The 18005-nt window shown below is 34.3% G+C and overlaps 3 protein-coding genes and 1 non-coding gene across 4 annotated transcripts; 1 reads left to right on the forward strand and 3 right to left on the reverse strand.

Moving 5' to 3' along the window:
* Positions 1–4343: 4343 nt before the first annotated feature.
* TRNAM-CAU (transfer RNA methionine (anticodon CAU)) lies at positions 4344–4415 on the reverse strand. The gene has a single exon. It is a non-coding gene; the product is annotated as a tRNA-Met (tRNA).
* A 656-nt stretch (positions 4416–5071) lies between these two features.
* On the reverse strand, positions 5072–8976 carry LOC125806858 (eukaryotic translation initiation factor NCBP). Its single transcript, XM_049486612.1, has 6 exons — positions 8754–8976; positions 7465–7560; positions 7279–7383; positions 7085–7162; positions 5528–5647; positions 5072–5437 (listed from the first exon to the last, which is right to left on the reverse strand). Exons 1-6 carry the CDS (start codon positions 8892–8894, stop codon positions 5306–5308), a joined length of 672 nt encoding a protein of 223 aa, XP_049342569.1. The 5' UTR covers positions 8895–8976; the 3' UTR covers positions 5072–5305.
* A 1282-nt stretch (positions 8977–10258) lies between these two features.
* On the forward strand, positions 10259–11717 carry LOC125806857 (uncharacterized). Its single transcript, XM_049486611.1, has 3 exons — positions 10259–10567; positions 10755–11135; positions 11386–11717. Exons 1-3 carry the CDS (start codon positions 10349–10351, stop codon positions 11542–11544), a joined length of 759 nt encoding a protein of 252 aa, XP_049342568.1. The 5' UTR covers positions 10259–10348; the 3' UTR covers positions 11545–11717.
* Positions 11718–13815: 2098 nt separating this feature from the next.
* LOC125806859 (adenylyl-sulfate kinase 3-like) lies at positions 13816–16245 on the reverse strand. Its single transcript, XM_049486613.1, has 6 exons — positions 16064–16245; positions 15702–15851; positions 14876–14994; positions 14717–14801; positions 14320–14366; positions 13816–14214 (listed from the first exon to the last, which is right to left on the reverse strand). The coding sequence occupies exons 1-6, from the start codon at positions 16185–16187 to the stop codon at positions 14113–14115; spliced, it is 627 nt and encodes a 208-aa protein (XP_049342570.1). The 5' UTR covers positions 16188–16245; the 3' UTR covers positions 13816–14112.
* Positions 16246–18005: the final 1760 nt, after the last annotated feature.

An 18005-nucleotide genomic window follows, 5' to 3' on the forward strand; every position in this document is an offset into this window, starting at 1 on the left:
TGTTTATGTGCATAAGTGTGGGAAATTGGAAACATTGTGATGCAGTGAAGCTAGTCAGCATCTGTGTTTAGCAACCCGGAGCAAATGTTTTCCCGAAGCTGAAAGCCATTTGATTGTGAGGAAAGAGGTTCGACTCAATATTCTTGAAGCTACTAATTAACCATGTATCTATCTACGAGTGAGATAGTTGTTGAGAATACAATAAAATGATTGCTTTACGCAAGACATTGCTTAGGACCAACGGGTCACACGACAAGTACTCGATCTACTTTGCGCGTTCCAGCCTTCAGCCCTTATAAAAGTGTGCTCTCTCTAACAACTTAAGCTTTTAGATGAGATGATCACATACTTCATCCTGGTATCAGAGTAGACTTCACGTGAGGGGGAGTGTTGAGAATACAATCAAATGAGAAAAGTGTGTTCTCTCTAACAACTTAAACTTTTTGATGAGATGGTCACACACTTCATCATGGTATTAGAGTAGACCTCACGTGAGGGGGCTTGTTGAGAATACAATTAAATGATAAAAGTGTGCTCTCTCTAACAACTTAAGCTTATAGATGAGATGATCACAGACTTCATTAATAGGTACTTCTAATATGTATAAGTAAAAAGAATCATTTATCCTTGAAAAAAATTGTATTGCTATTCTATTTTTGAGGATAGTGTTGGTACAATATAGTCTAAAATCCACATACTCTATAATAAGGGACCAAAAATACATGTTTTAGTTAATGAATGTTCTAGATGCTTAAGCAATTATTTGAAGGATCGAAATTAAAATTTATCAATAATCGAAGGATCAAAAGTGCAATACCAAAGGGACATATTTCCAATATGTACAATTGTGGGTTCAACAAAATAAAAATATAAAGTCAATAAGTCTAAGGTATGACAACATTTGAAAAAGATGTTTTAATCTTATGTTATAATTTATATATTTTTTATTTTTTTTAATTTTAAAATATAATCATTTTAAGGATTCAGCAAAAGTGCAAATTTGGAGTCTTTTGGTAGAAGGATTGATGGAATCTTTGAATGTAACAAAAAAGAGAATTTTTTGTTGGGTGATGAAATAAGAGCAAGCTTTGCAGGATTACATTGTCTATAATTAATTTAGTTACATCATTATCTCTTAATTAGTTAATTAAAATGATTAATTAATTCTAATCCGACCCCCTTCCAACCCACACCACAAAATAAAAAAATAAAAAAAATCTCTAACTCCACTTAATCTTGAAACTTTCTTTAATCTCTTAATCAAGATATTGATATTTAAACTTCATGTTTTTCACTATGTTAAACGGTTGATGGTATATATGGTATACCATCAACCATTCACTAGGTATATGTTGATGATAAACGTTAAGAAATCACAAATTTCATGATTTTGCAACTTACTTCATTGACCACTAGATCACACTTAAATACTTATAATTGTAATTTATTATAACATCATTAGTCCATTAGCTAACCAATTGCTTAAAATCTTAAACTTATAAAAATATAGTAGTAAATAGTAATAGAATATGATTGCTCAGCAAAAGTGAAAATTTGGCATTATTAGGCTAAACAAAATTTGAAATCTATGGATGACAACACTTGAAAAAGATGTTTAGTCTTCTCTTATAAATTATATTTTCCTTGAGTATTTAGCTAAACAAGATTTACGAATAATCTTATGACAATATTCCACTTTAATCATTAAAATTTGAAATTGTAATATATTATGATTCCCAGCAAAAGTTCAAATTTGGCGTTTTCTGGCAAAAGGATCAAAATGGCATCTTTGAATGTAACAAAATGGAGGATTCTTTGGTCACCAATTTTACAATTTGAATAAAAGAAAATAACTTTATAACGATATTGTTATATTATATTTTATCAATTTCTTGTGAAAAGAACCATATATTAGGGTTGTACATAGACCGGATTGGATCGGATTTCTTAAATACCAAACCAAACCATTCATGTCTGATATAAACCAAATCAACCAATACATTCAGGTTTTTCAACCTCGAAATTTTCAAAAAGAAAATTTATTATAAATCATAAAACTCATATTTTTTGTTCTTTTCGATAACAAGAAAAACTCTCAGTTCTTTGAATACGCACAAAATAAATCTTGTAATCACACATGAGAATCAACAAACCTTATGTGATGAGCTTAATCGAGAAAGTATACAGAAGATTTCAAACCTGAGACCCTATTTAGGATTTAAAAAAACCATTTCTCCTTACCACACTCATCAGTGATTAGCAAATATAATCTACTAAGGACTTGGAAATTTTCAATGTTTTCAAGGATGAATCCATGTAAACAAGAAATTGACTCAAACTTTTGGATGAAAAGTCAAACCAACCACATGTAAACAGTAAAGAACATTGTCAAGTATTATAAAGTCAAAAAATCTTGGAGAAAATCAATCACAAAAATACATACTTCCTCTCTGTTTCAATTTATGCGACACACTTTTCTTTTAGTCGGTCAAAAAAAAATAACTTTATAGTCGCACAAACATTTATGACTTGTTTGAGGCCACAAATTGCAAAAATCTTTCTTTCTTAAACTCTGTGTGAAGTCAAACTATATCACATAAATCGAGACGAGTGAAGAGTATGAAGAAAAGGTCTACAACATACAGAGGAATGAGTCTATCTTTCTTTCCATTTGAACATAAAAAAAGGGAATCAGAATATATCAACAACTACAAAACAAACACAAGAAAACAACACAAGACAGAAGCAAACTTTTAAAGATTATAAATATCTCACAACTTATATATAAACAAGCAAACAATAAGAACAAAGACATGTAAACAACTTTGTTCTACTACTACTTGAATTACTCCTTTTTTGTTTCCACAATGGAAATTAACTTCCAAAAACATCAGCAAACAGAAGCAATTTCACTAAACAAAGCAACAAAATTCAAAGGGCGAAAACGAAGCAAAGGGCCTAATAGTTTTGTTGGTGTAAGACAAAGGCCATCAGGAAAATGGATAGCTGAGATTAAAGACACAACACAAAAGATAAGAATGTGGCTTGGAACTTATGAAACTGCTGAAGAAGCTGCTCGTGCTTACGATCAAGCTGCTGTTCTTCTTCGTGGATCAAATACACGAACCAACTTTCTTACAACTTGTGTTTCTCAAGATTCTCCTCTTGCTTTACGGATTAGGAATCTTCTCAAGATCAAGAAAGTCGCAAAGGAAAAAAGCCTGGATTACTTAGCTGATTCCACATGTACTAGTAGTAGTACTACTACTAGTGAAGTAATTAGCAATTGTGATGATCCAATTTCAAGTGAATATGCAAAAAAGAGCAATCTTTATGAAAAATTACTTTCTTATGATCAAGAAAGTCAATTTTTCGACAGCAACTCTGTTCAAAGTAGTACTACTAGTGTGACTAGTTCAAACACCAGCAACTGTACTGATCCAATGTCAAGTGAAAATGCAAAAAAGAGCTATCTTTATGAAGCACTGCTTTCTTACAACAACAACATACTCAGTATAATCCCACAAGTGGGATCTGAGGAGAGTAGTGCTTACACAAACATTACTCCTATCTTGGGAGGTAGAGAGATTGTTTCCGATAGAGAAACAGTACTTTCTTGTGATCAAGAAAACCAACTAATTTTCGACAGTAACTCTGTTCAAAGTGCTACTACTAGTGTGACTAGTTCAAACATCAGCAATTGTGATGATCCAATTTCTATTGAAAATGCAAAAAGGAGCAATCTTTACGAAACACTACTTTCTTACAACAACATACTCAATGTAATCCCACGGTCTGAGGGAGGTGACATTACCCCTACATTGGAAAGTAAAGAGGTTGTTTCCGATAGAGAAATAAGAGTACTTTCTTGTGATCAAGAAAGTCAAGTGTTTGATGATTTTAACACATACAAGCCTGATTTAGACATAAGCACATCATCATCATCTTTTACGCGGACTGAATTATCATGGGATTTCGAAGAATTGTTAGATATTCCTTTCACAGAATTTGAGGTAATGAAAGTGGAAAGACAGATATCAGCATCACTTTATGCAGTGAATGGTGTTCAAGATTATATGGAAACTATACATGAGTCTCTTTGGGATCATCATCATCCCCTTTCTTATTCTTGGTAATATTGTTCAATATTTTTAAGGTGTATCTATGTTACTATTACCTCTAGTAAAATATGTTATAATAATACATTTCTTGATTATTATTGGTCCAAGCAAATGCCTTTTGGATAAAACTAGTAAAATATGTTATAATAATACATTTCTTGATTATTATTGGTCCAAGCAAATGCCTTTTGGATAAAATATGATTGAAAAAATTAAGATATATATCAGAGCCAGGTTTCGATCCTGGGACCTGTGGGTTATGGGCCCACCACGCTTCCGCTGCGCCACTCTGATTTGTTGATATTATTTGGCAAATTTAATTTATATACCAATCGCCTTCATGTCAGACTATGGAATAGATGCCAGAAAAATATTCAAAGTTTGAATTTTTGATCGAATTCCATCTATTAAGCCTTGATATTTACAGATGATGAGAATCAGTATCAACCAATCATGTATCGGACACATTATCCCATAAAAATAGTAAATGACCCACACATTCTTCCTTTTTCTTTAAATAGAGAGAAAGTGATAGCTAAATTCACGTTTTAAAGAATTTCAAAAATCTTTTGGTATGAAAGTGACTTTTTTTCTTCAATAAAATTGGTAGTTCCCTTGTGGTATGATTGAAAGAAGAGATTTGGTTCTACAATTTCATTACAGCAGTTGTTATAATGATATAATCTGAGATCAATAAGAAATAACATATGAGATTTTTGTAGGGTTTTCTTCTTCAATTCAAATTCATAAATGGCATTATGAGATAAATTTTGAACTTGCTCATTAAATTTTTGAAGAAAACACAACAAATAGATTGGACTTAGCAACTGCAAAATCTGGAATCTATACCACAGAAACCAGTTTGGACGTCGATTTTCGTCAGTATTCCATCAACATATGAACCAACTGATATAACATATTACTGGGAATGACTCAATTGTCAATTATACTTGAGCCAGTACTGGGGATAATCCATTTGACAATAGAGTTATGCATACACATCAGAAGAACTACAGGCATTAAAGAGATTTTAGAGTGTCGGTAAAATCTAATTGTTAGCTCATATTACATGATCAACGTCAACCATTTTTGCCATGAAAATCACTTGACCAAATACCGACAGAACTATGCAAATCTCTTTTCTCAAAGTATAACAGCGAAATGATAGTTTAGCAACAACAGTATTATGATCTTATCCAAGTATTGCGGTAAGATGAGTTATCGCGCAAGGAAGCATCATGGGCTTTGTATTCCATGACATAGCCACCAGGAAGCTTCAAGTGTCGCTTGATTGAGTCTCTCAATGCCATCACAGCCTAGCAAAATCAAGACGATGTGAGTGTGTTTTACTAGTTTAGACTAATGTGGAATGAGTGGGTACGTATTAAGGATTACAATTAGCATACCTGCTGATCTGATGCATTACGATTCCATACACTCAAGATGTCTTCATTGAAACGAATGCTTAAAACAGCACCACATATGTTGTCACCATAATCGAGTTGATCACCTACCAAAGCAAGAACCTAGACAAGAAATCCATCACAGCTTAATAAGTTGACAGGAACACAAACATAATTAAACAACCAGTGACCCTGATGTTATGAGCATGATACACATCAGTGAGAGGCAATCGTAGATACGTAGACTGTCATTCCACATGATATTAACTCCATTTTCTTAGGGGGAAAGCCTATCAAAGTGGCTTACTACACCGGACCTTCAAGTGTCACCTAGGCATTGCACTAAAGTCGGGGCCTAGAACACCCCACCTCAACATATTTATTGCTAAATACTAAAGTTTGTTCCTATCTTTCCTTTTTCTTATATAACCAGGATACCCAGGCCAGCTCGCGTGCACCTTGACTAATTCCACGGGGTAGCTCTACCACTTACTCAGACAGGTACCGGGGACAAATGGGAAAAAATTACCTACAATTGCGAAAATTTGCATCTGAAGTCACATTGACCCTATATGGATGATGCCAAATTAGCAATTTTACCTTTTTGAGGATGAAGGGACAATTTTATTTACAACACTCAGATGCGCTGTAGTGATAAATGTGTGCTCATCCTCTCGTTCTCCAAAAGAAATATAATGATACAGAAAGTATTGGTAAACAAACATGATCATGACTCATGAGGGTAGCCTGACAAATCATTTTATGAGTTCACCAAATTACTGCTTTACTTGTCTAGTGAAACTAACCAAATTAATGCTGATCCCAACTGATGTACGATTGAGGAGTTGATTGATTTTCTTTTGACATTATATATGTGGAAACGATAACATCAATCCTACCTTCCAACATCTGTTTTGAGTAAATTCACAAGAAGCAAATACATATACTCCAAGATGAGAATACTTCAAACTGACTCAACTTTTTGGTTAGATACTGGGAATCTAAGGCAGCATGAAAAATCCAGCTACTGACAAAAAAATGAGGAGGAACATCAATGCAACAACACATTCTTTAGGAGAACAGATTAGAGGATACTGATGTAAAAGTCTGGTCAGAGAAGTCACTTCAGCTTCTTCTAGTGCTCTTTCTTCTTCTTCTCTTTTCATTTATATGGTAGACCCTGCTCCTTAAACCCCACATAGTCCCCCCTTGATAAGCAGCGTCTTTTCCAACTCCCCCCTTGATGAGGCCCCCGTCATGGTTGGAGATAGAGAATCCTTTTCACTAGACTATCCTCTTTTGTCAGCTTCTAGTGCTTACTTATGGAAACCTATGTGAGATTGTTTGCTAAGGGCATCTCAGCATTCCTCGCATAAAATGGAGTTAGAAATTTCCTCTGTTTAGGTATTAATGTTTTATATTGTCTGAAGCTTACGATCTAAATTTCGTCATGGCTACCCATAGATTGAGTTAAAAATTTATTTCTGCACTTAATGTTTTGTTGCCATAAAAGTCCAGTTAAGTTGACAGAAAACAACAATAGCAGGGCAGCTGGCTTACCAGGTCCTCCCAAAAACGTCCTGAGACAGCCTTTTTAAAACGAATTATCCACTTCCCACCATGGCAATTAGCAGAATCCTTCACAGACAAATATAATCAGGAAATTAACTCGGGTAAGAGATATACATAGTTAAGGACTTTAACAAAATTGAAGACAGAGAAAAGAAATAGTTAGGATGAGCACCAAAACTAACCTCCCATAAAGGACGAATACCCTCTTTGAAAAGATGCAAATCAGTAGGGCTGGGCAATGCTGATGGGCGAGCCAAGTGGCAGTAGCAAACCCAAAACCCTTCAACCTATGGATGAAGAACACATAATAGATTAAAAAGGCAGTCAAGTTCACATAAAGCCAAAAGACCAGAAATAAATTGACTTACAGTACTGAAATCAACAATTTTCTTTATATTGTCCTCGTACGATGTTTGTGTTCGAACCCCAGGTGTCCGGCGAGTGTACCAGAAAACAAACTTGTTCTGATCATGACAATGAAGCTAAGTGAGTACCAGAAGCACAATTCATACAAGAAAAAGGAAGCAAAAGATGAAAAGTAAACATGGCTAGAAAATAATACTGTGCTTATGGAACTACAAAGTCGTGTCATATTTTATTTTTTTACAAAGAGTGGGAAAATAGAGCACGATAATACGCTGCAAGCATATGCTAGTCATCAATTCTAAAATCCTCCTGGCCTGACTGGCACAGTGAACATGTTTGTTTTGGCCATCTCCAAAGAAGAAAAGCAGAAAATTGCAGGCACGTCACAAATTTGACCACCACTGTGGGTGTTGATTATTTTAAAAATAGAAGCTACTAGTAAAATAGAGAAGAAATGCAAGCATATTAAATCACAGGATCCTACAAGATCATCAGACTCTACTATGGGCTTTCAGGAAGTAAGCATCACTTGTATGGGATATATGATGCTCAAAATTTGCTACTTCATACTCATGAGCCTACTTCCAATTCCTGAATCTATTGCATTTACCGAATCTCTGGAGTATATTATGTATAAAGGTAAGATATTGATGCAGAATTCTCTCAGAAGCACTATGTCCAATCTTTATCACCTAAGATCATTAACTTATTTGTCCACATGTTGTATTTCCTTTCCCTAGTAGGAAGTGCCTTACTAGTAGTTTCAATGTTATGTATTTAGTTCAAAACAAGCCTCTGGATAAATTGATGTTCTTGCATAAATGTAATGACGTCCTACAACCAGTTTATTACTCCGTAACTTAAGCAAACTATATTTTTTATGACAGTGGTGTCCGAACCAACTTATGTACACCATAACTATTCCACCAATATACCAACTTAATAACATTTATTCAATAAAAAGTAGAACTTTCAATAAAGCAGTCACATCAACAACCTAACAGAAGAATAGTATGAACAAAAGCATACAAATTTGAACTAATCTAAAAATTATGTAAAATATATTGTAAACATTTTTTGAGAAATAGTCACAAATTCCATAAAACCCCAAACAAAACAACAAGTCTGAACAAAAAGCATAAAAATTTAAACTCAATAAACCTGAAAACTAAATATAACAAAATAGCTGCAAATCGCATCAAACAACCTAGGTTTGAACTTGATGAACCTAAAAATAAAATAAAATAAAATACTTTGCTGAAATAGCAGAAATATAAAACAAAAATGAAACCTTGAGAGGATGCAAGCCGGCTTTTAGGTCAACGGCGATGCGTTCACGATCCTCGGCGGCAATTGAGGGATCGATAATTAGGGATTGAGTGTTGTTCGTGTTCTTGTTATCCAATTCTTTCTTCTCCGGTGTCACTTCCATTTAGTTCCGGCGAATCTCCGGCGACAACTCTTGTATCTGGTTTTTTCGAAAAGAGGATTTTTCAGACTGAAAACGAAGAGGGATTGTATATGACTGCGGCTCCCCTTCTTCTACAAACGAATCGGGTTGTCCCAGACCCATTTCCACAATCGGGTCAACCCGGTACCAAACTAAATTGTTTAAAATCCAATACATTTACTTTAAAAATAATTATAAATAACTTTTATCTGATTCAAATTGATTTTAAAAAAAAGATTTTCATAGCTGATAGGTAACCAATTAATATAGCATATTTAATTACGTTGATTTTATATAATAAAAGTTGTTAGGATATAAGTACACATCACTTAAATCTTTTGCATTATTAGAGTTTGAATTTTGCATTTCTACTATTAAAGTTGTATTCAACTTTCCATCAATTATATTAGGTAGAAATTGCTTGCTACATGGTCCAATTCCATACATAATACAACCAGTAATATTTGTGTCTCGGTAAAACTTTTGAAATTTATGGGATAAATATATTTGTAGTCCCTTGACAAATATAGGTGTTTACATTATAGTTTATTCTGATTGAACATCTGAACACATGATAAAGTTGTCTAGTTTCAACTAAAATCTCCTTGGATGTACCTGGACTTTGAGAGACATAATTTAATTTAAAGTTGCATCCAAGGTATAGCTCAAATCGAGGTGTACTAATCCAATTAATAATGGAGAGAAATATCCATAGCTTGCCCAAATAGAATAGCCTTCTTATATGTGGTCCTATAGGAGTGATATTTTTCATGTAGTGTTAAGCTTCCACCTATCTACTATATCACCATCATAACAAAAGAAGAAGTTTCAAATATTCACTCTCCAAAGTGCAAGAAGACATCTTCCATATTGAGTGCCTTCTTTGAATAAAAATCCCACATTACTTGACCATCAAAGCCACTCTCTTTGACTGTTCAATCACGAGATCTCAGGTTTAAATTTCAGTAGACTTTGAAATACTAGGTGAATTACCTATTTATATATCCAAGTCTTGATGGATAAAGTTCGTTGGTTCTCTGTATTGATAAGAGACGCGAAGTGATCGAGAATCATGAGATTTCACGTTTAAACCCTAGTAGAAGTAAAAACACTAGGTGAGTTTTATCCTTTTTCCAAGTCTTGATGGATAAAATTAACTAATACTCTGTAAAATATGATACGGGAATCTATTCAACCCCAAAAATTAGCTCATGAAGGAGGATTTGCCCAAGTCCATATAAGAGAGACAATCAGTCCATTTCCAAATCAACGTGGGACTCTAACCCCTCTCTACATAAATAACTGTGGAATTAGTCGAGGTGCACACAAGCTGACGCGCAACTAGAGTGGTAAAATAGAATCAGGACTCCTCTAAATTCCAAACTATTTAACCTCTACTGCTCTAACTCCCCTGCTTTCATTCATTGAGAAAAAAAATGGATCTTCAAGAGTGGGAACTTCTTTCTGATAATGGACTTCTTGAAGTACTCCATGATGATAGAAACAAGTTTTTGTCTATGGAGTATGCTTCTGATTCCAAAAGAGTGCCAAATCAACTAGTAATTCCATTACTAATTCAACAAGAACCAAGTATACAAAAACCTCAAGAAGATGAAGAAGTTATTAAAGAAGTTATCACCAAGGTTCCACTTGAGGTAAACATGTTACCACCTAATATCAAAGTTTCAAACTTTAGATCGTGATCATCTCGTCTAAAAGCTTAAAATGGTTATCTTTTCATCCAAAGTCATTTTTCATGAGTCAAATTGTCTTAAATACTGAAAGTTTAAACTGTTAAAGAAAACGCTACTTTAGTTACTTATTTGTATGGTATCTTAACAGGATGAGGAAGATAAAAAGTCACAAGTTTTCTTCAAGAAAATGAAGGAAAGTGAATTTGAAAACATGAAATTGGATTCACCCAAGTTTAATAACAAGACTAGTTCTGTGTCTCAAATTGATTCAATGAGTTTCCCCTTTGAGGATAAAGTTGAAGTCTTGGAAGTTGAAAAGGATAGTTTGATCAAGAAAAGGGAAATTAATGAAGAGAACAATAATGGTGGAATTAATCTATGGAACTGGAGATTGACTGGAATTGGTGCTATTTGTTCATTTGGGGTTGCAGCTGCTGCTGTTACAATTTACATCTTTATTGGAAATCATCAAAAACAGAAACAGCATAAGCAGAATCAGAAGCTAAAATTCCAATTTTCTGATGACAAGGTTTGTGTAATTATGTTGTCATATTATTCTTGCAAATTATGTTTCAATATTTGTTTTTCTGAGCCGAGGGTCTGTCAGAAACAGTCTTTCTACCTCACAAAGGTCTGTGTACATCCTATCCTTTCTAGACCCCACTTGTGAGATTACACTACTGTCATTGGAAAAATCTCCAATTATCGTTCATTTTGATATGCCTCTTTGAATGCATTTCACCTCACTTATCTAACAAATTGTTCATGTGGAACTGCAGAAAATGAAGCAAGTGGTTCAGCAGCCTGCAACAAAACTGAATGAAGCAATTCGTGGAGTAAGAGGATCAGTTCCTATAACGAAGAAACACATCACAGACGTTGAAGGATTACTTTTACGCTCCTTAGAGCATATTCAAGACTGTTTATCAGTTTCTTGAATCATTTTTACGTTCCATTAGCCATAGTGGATCAAACAACGCGGGGTTTGCAGGTTCAACAGAACTCATGACTACCTCGATATTTAACCTTATATATATGTAAAACTATAATAAGTGTAGGTGAATTTAGATCTCAACTTAGAACTCACAACGTCTAAATTGTAGATCCTAGTGATTACTATACATGTTGTATATATATTGTATTCCAATTTCCATGAGTTTGTACTAATTAAGTTCAATTGTACTGAAAACTGGAGAGCGGTTCAGAACTATTTGAATACATTGGGTTTTATAGGTGCTTTTGTGTGTGCTTAATTTCTATGTTGCTCGATTTCTTTTTCAAACTGCTTTGATGTGCATTACTTGAGTTGAGGTCTTTCAAAAATAGTCACGAGGCTGGTATGTGTTACTTGAGTCGAGGGTGATCTTTGATACTATTTTGAAATTTGTGAAAGTAAACATGCTACCACATATAAAATTTTATGTTCTGTGTTTGCTACAGTATAGAACTTTTACATTAACAAACCATCTACAGCAAATTAATGTAACAACATATTTAGCATAATCCGGGTCTGGGAAGGATATAGTGTAAGCAAACCTTTACCCCTGCCCTATCCGTGGAGGTAGAGAGATTGTTTTCGAAATACCCTCAGCTCAAATCAGCAAATCAATGTAGTTATGAAAAAGGAAATATGGCAGTGAAGAAAACACAACAAACTAATACGGAAAGTAGTACACACAATAAACAACTGTTGTTAACATACATATCAAAACAAAAAACTACAAAATTATTCAAATTTCTTAATACAAAACTACAATATTCAACTTTTGATTAGATTATGTATTTAATTACAAACTCAGTAACTAAACCGAGCTATGAATTCCCTAACAAATCCACAAAACTGATAAACTTAAAATCCCGACTCTGCCTCATTCAGGTAGCCACAAGTCTGAATATTGATCATCTAATTCAGAATCAGAATCAGAAAGAAAAGGATTAGGCATAGGGAAACAAAAGAAAGTCCGAACACAGAAACTAAATCGACGAAATTCTTGAAAAGGAAACAGAAGAGAAGATAAAGAACTTCATCACTGCTCAATCTTTCTGTGTTGCCATTGCAATATTGAAAAAAATCTGCAGATAGATTTGCCACTGCCACAATCAGTTGAGTGTTAAAAACCATTCTTGCAAATTCAGAAAAACTCTAAAACAACTTACTAAAAATATAAATATATTAGACAAAAATTGTTGTGTCTTACCCTATTTATAGACACTGCACAATACAATCATTTACCAAGTAGAATACTATTTACTATTCCTGTTTCTATTACTATTATTATTCCTATTCTGAGTAGGATTCTTAAATCTAGACAATTTTTATTATATTAAAAATTACTGAAAACAACACAGATTTGTCAATTTAATTATTTACAGCCATTTGGAGTTTGGAGGCCAAGTGGACGGTTAGTGCTATTAACTTTTAGCAAACATTTTTTTTTTTCTAATGACTGCATTTTGCATGCCATTCTTTATAATTTTTATGATTGGATCAGCCAATAAAGTAGAAAGAGCCAGTAAATGTGTGACAAATCCTGGAAGTTTCACATCATTAAAAGAAAACTAAAGAATTTATTTTGACAATCATGGTAATTCAGACCAGCTTGTGGGCGTCTAGATTTGAACATGAGTAATTTTTTTTTTCTATGACAAAGAAAACCCATAGCTGCTACCCTTTGGTTGCGCACAGGAGTTTTCAATAGCTTGCAAACCACATAGGAGAGGTAACCTGCACTAGACAATTCCGTTGCGACGAGCTTGACCCAGAAGGCAAACCCCTTGCTTTCGTTGGCAAGGGGTTTCAAACTTGAGACCTCCAACATGGAAATCCCAAGTCCAAACCATTGGGCCACCCCAAAGGGTACATACGAGTAATATTTTTGTCCTAATTTAAACTTGAGACTTCATGTTGCTCGAGACTACTTCATTAACCATTAGGTCATCCTTAGGTGCTAAAGGAAACTAAAGAATTACTATGAAGTTGTCTGCTTCCATTTTGAAATCAGTCTATTTCCAGCATCATATCCATAGTGTGCCCGTTAATCCTAGTTAGCAGTTTCAGGTCCGTATCAAAATCACCAGTTAATCAAAGTTAACAGTCTCAGCTTCTCTGTAACAAGGTAATGATAGATATCGTCTAGCATCAAGATGGTCACTAGCATGAAGACTGTTCATAGAAAAGATAGATGAAAAAACACATCATTAAAGAGCAATTAGATAATCTTCCCCTCGGAAGTTTGCGCGAAAAAGTAACAATGGTGATTATTTGTCATAGAAATGTTACAGTAAACAGATGAGAATTCGAGATGTCGATGGTGCATAACTATGCAGCATATAGTTGTATCACATTTGACATCCTATGGACCTAGACACTAGATGAACATATATGTACCATCTAAAATTGATCATATCAAAAAAGCACATATAATGGTTGAAACAGATGGAGGGAACTAGACATTTTCGGTAATTCCCTCTGGTGAGTCTTTTCTTGTTATCTGCAGCAAGCACGGTCAATAAGCTGCCAAAAAGCCTCCATTCTCCATATAAGAAACTACTTGTCCCGCCATCTCATGTGGTGTAGGAACTACTCCGTCTTTTAGTTGTAGTTCAATCTAACCAGAGAAGAAAAAGTTCGGAAAGAAGTTATTACGAGAAAACAGAAGGGAATTAACAATCTTTTGAAAGCTTAGCAGCAGCAGAAGTAATATAATACATACCTCACAATTCAAAGGTGGTTCATAAGGATCATCTATTCCAGTAAAACCTACAAAATGAGGTGCTAAAAATTCAATAAAATTTGATGTAAGAATACTAATAAAAGACAAAAGTTCGACTCAAATTGTCAGTCCTCTGATGAACATCTTTCAAATTGGCGACTTATAACGACTATCAACTAATAGTGCCATGAAGCATGGCAACAAGAATTACTCAAACAGTTTAAATGCAAAATTTTAAGCAGAACAGCTGTTGACAGATGCAATTTATTATTTACAGTGTTGCAAATTTGTGTATCTAATAACTGAGCAAAGTAACTCCGTGATTACTCTAGTTAATCATCATTTGTAGGAATACAAAGTTTATACAGATGTGGAAGCAATATAGGCTACAACACACCTTTGATTTTACCCTCACGAGCTAGCTTGTAGAGGCCTTTTGGATCTCTATCTTCACACAGTTGTAGAGGCATATTCATAAAAACCTGAAAGTCACAAGAAAAGGAATGTTACATAATGCAAAAGATTTCTACAATAGATCAATGAACATGAGACTTGCCTCAATGAACTTTTTATCTGGCAATAATGCGCGGCAAGCATCACGATCCTTTCTGTAAGGAGATATCAAACTTGCAATGCAAATTAATCCAGCATCTGCAAAGAGATTTGCAACTTCCCCTGAACAAATTCACGGGTAGTACAGAATCAGGAACTACAAAATATTTACCAATACGTCTCATACCAACCAATACGTCTCATACCAAAACTGAGAAATATCTAGAATAATTCAAAATTTTATCCACAAGAAACTAAAAGGTTCCGCTCAATCAGGTAGCATTGAAGTTATCCAGAGACGCGCAGAGCTATTCCCACCAGTCGGGGAACAACTAGGATCTAACAAGGGTTTTTAAAAAAAGATGCAAAAAATGTTACATCTAGAAGCTTCCCTAATGTTAAGGAGATCCAACAGTTTATATATGTAGAGAAAAATTATCTTACTCTACATGAGTGTAATTTCCAGACAGAAGGGGTTCAACTGGGAACTCTGTTCCTTACCTTTAGCTCCATTACTACATTTAGACACTCCAATTCCTTGTAAATCAAAATGGGGAGTGGACATGAATGGAATGGTGGAAATAACCGTCACCTTTTTTCACATTTGCTTTATTTCATTGTTTCAAACCTCCCTCCTCTTCTCTAAGTGTTTACAAGTCGTTTGTGAACTTAAGAATTTGAAATAAGAGGTCCCAGAGAGGTTGAAGACTGTTCTTAAGTTAATCTAAAGAGACAAAGATATGCAACATACTATTTGCTGAAGTTGTCTCCAAATCTCTACCACAAGCATCTAAAAATCTCACCAATAGACAATTTATGAATACACTTACCAGTCCTACGTATATTCTCAGTCCGGCTTTCTGGTGAGAACCCAAGATTCTTGTTCAGACCATGCCTAAGGTTGTCACCATCAAGAACGTATGAAAGCTTACCCCTTGACTGCAATTCTCTACCTAGGGAACATGCAAGTGTGCTTTTTCCTGCACAAATTCAGATAAAATCTTGAAAAACAATGGCAAATGCATGTCGAAAAGGTGAGCATCTAAAACTTTTGAACCCCTTGTGGAAGGCATTTTCTTCCCTGCCTCTAAACACCATTTTCTCTTATTCCTCTAAACATAAGTACAAAATATACGAGTTCGCTGCAGCTAATACAAAAGGCAAATAATAAGTAACTGAAAATTATACTAACCTGATCCACTGAGACCTGTGATCCATACAACACATCCCTGTTGGTTAAGCAGCTTTTCCCTTTCCGCCTTCCCAACTGGATTTTCATGCCAGAATATGTTTGCCGGATTGCCCACAGTAGACATCAAGAAATAGTAACCTTTGATTTCCTAGTTACACATGAAAATGCCAGAGGTTATTAAGAGCACCATGCTAGGTCCTATGGGCAGTTAATCAGTTGCTGTATTGAAACAGGATTCTCGTGTACCAATTACTTCAGCACAGATGAAAAGAATGAAGATTTTGGAGAATGTAGGGACTTTTATGGTTTAGAACACCCTTTTCTCTTCTGATCTTTGAAATCTAATTCACAGATGAAGAAGTACCACTTAACATTAACCTAAGCATGTTATGATCCAATAAGGAGTAAGATAGTCCTGTCTATAAGAACGCGTTGACAAATCAAGTTAAAGGCATAAGAGAAGGGGATCACGACGGTACAAGAACTAACATTGCAAGATAGTCTAAAAAAATTCATCATCCTTGTTAAATTAGGGTGTAAAAGTACTTTGATTATAAAAGAAGGTAGGACCTTGTTGGATCTAGTGATTATGGCCTCTAAAGGACAGAGATTTAATCGATTGAAGAGTTTTGTATTCGTTTACACACTCAGTAAACAAAAGCCTACATGGACACCAATGTTATGCTTTAAGCCAGACAACAAGTCGTGCAACGTAACTATAAAACCCAAAAATCGAGTAAATAGCAAGATAGATAGGTACCACCTATTCAAAATTCCAAAAGCTATTCTTCATACCAATTTCTACCATATATCTGATGAGAGGTCACTCAGGGTTCAAAGTAACAACAACAACATATCCAATATATAGTCCTACAAGGTGGGGACTGGGGAGGGTACAGTGTCCCCAAACCTTACCCCTACATAGCCGAGGTAGAGAGGCTTGTTTCCGAAAGACCCTGGCTCGGGTAATGCATATCAAAGATTTGAGAAATGCTCTCAATATAATCACTTTGTATACATTTTCCACTTCACATACGTTATATTCAATTTCAAAGACGAGATACAACAACAAAAACAACAACATACCCAATGTATTAAGCAAGCTATCTAAGTTCAATAAAGAATATTAAGGCTCTTTCCTATTACATTTTCACAATTCATAAACAAAAAGTACATGTATCAATCAAATGTAGCTAACTTTTAGTTCCTAAATCTCTATTCCCCAATAAAAGCACAAAAGCTTCCCCACCCAAACAGACAAATGGGATCTTGAAATCTCTAGTGAAAATTAAACTCTCATTCTCTTGGTATTTCCATCAAAGATCAAACCTTTCCACAAAACAAAAAATACCCATCATAACAAAAATCCAAAATTTCCCAAGAAACCATTTTTTTTTTTAACACAATTTGGAGAAACCTAAATAGACAAGTAAAACAAGAATTCAAATTTATATCACCCCTTAATAAGAAATCAAACAATCTAAGAGATCTAAAAGAAAAACAAAACATATGGCCACAGAAAATGCTCATTACCTGACAAAGAAGAACCCAGAAAACTGAAATTACAGGGAAAAAATGAGCTATGAAAGAGCAAAAATATGAATTTGGAATTGGGAATTTGTTGTTTTCTTCAACATTTTATGATACAGATGAAAACTCTAAGCCGTTACTGACTGAGTTGTATTTTGACACATGTCCTAATTAGTTTATGAAATCATAATTCGCCCAACCAATTAGACTACTTATTTATTAATGCGATTCATTAAAAAATGTATTGATATATAACTCAAATTGATTCATAAATTCTTTTGTTAAAATACTTTTAATATGTTATAGATAACTAGATTATAAAGAAAAATATTGATTTTATTAAGTATTACGGTATAAGATTGTAAAAGAAGCAAATTAAACATGTAAAAAATAGACGAGTTGGATTTTGACT

This window comes from Solanum verrucosum, unplaced genomic scaffold, assembly GCF_900185275.1.
Source record: "Solanum verrucosum unplaced genomic scaffold, falcon-dt-bn FXZP01000196.1, whole genome shotgun sequence".
NCBI lineage: Eukaryota > Viridiplantae > Streptophyta > Magnoliopsida > Solanales > Solanaceae > Solanum > Solanum verrucosum.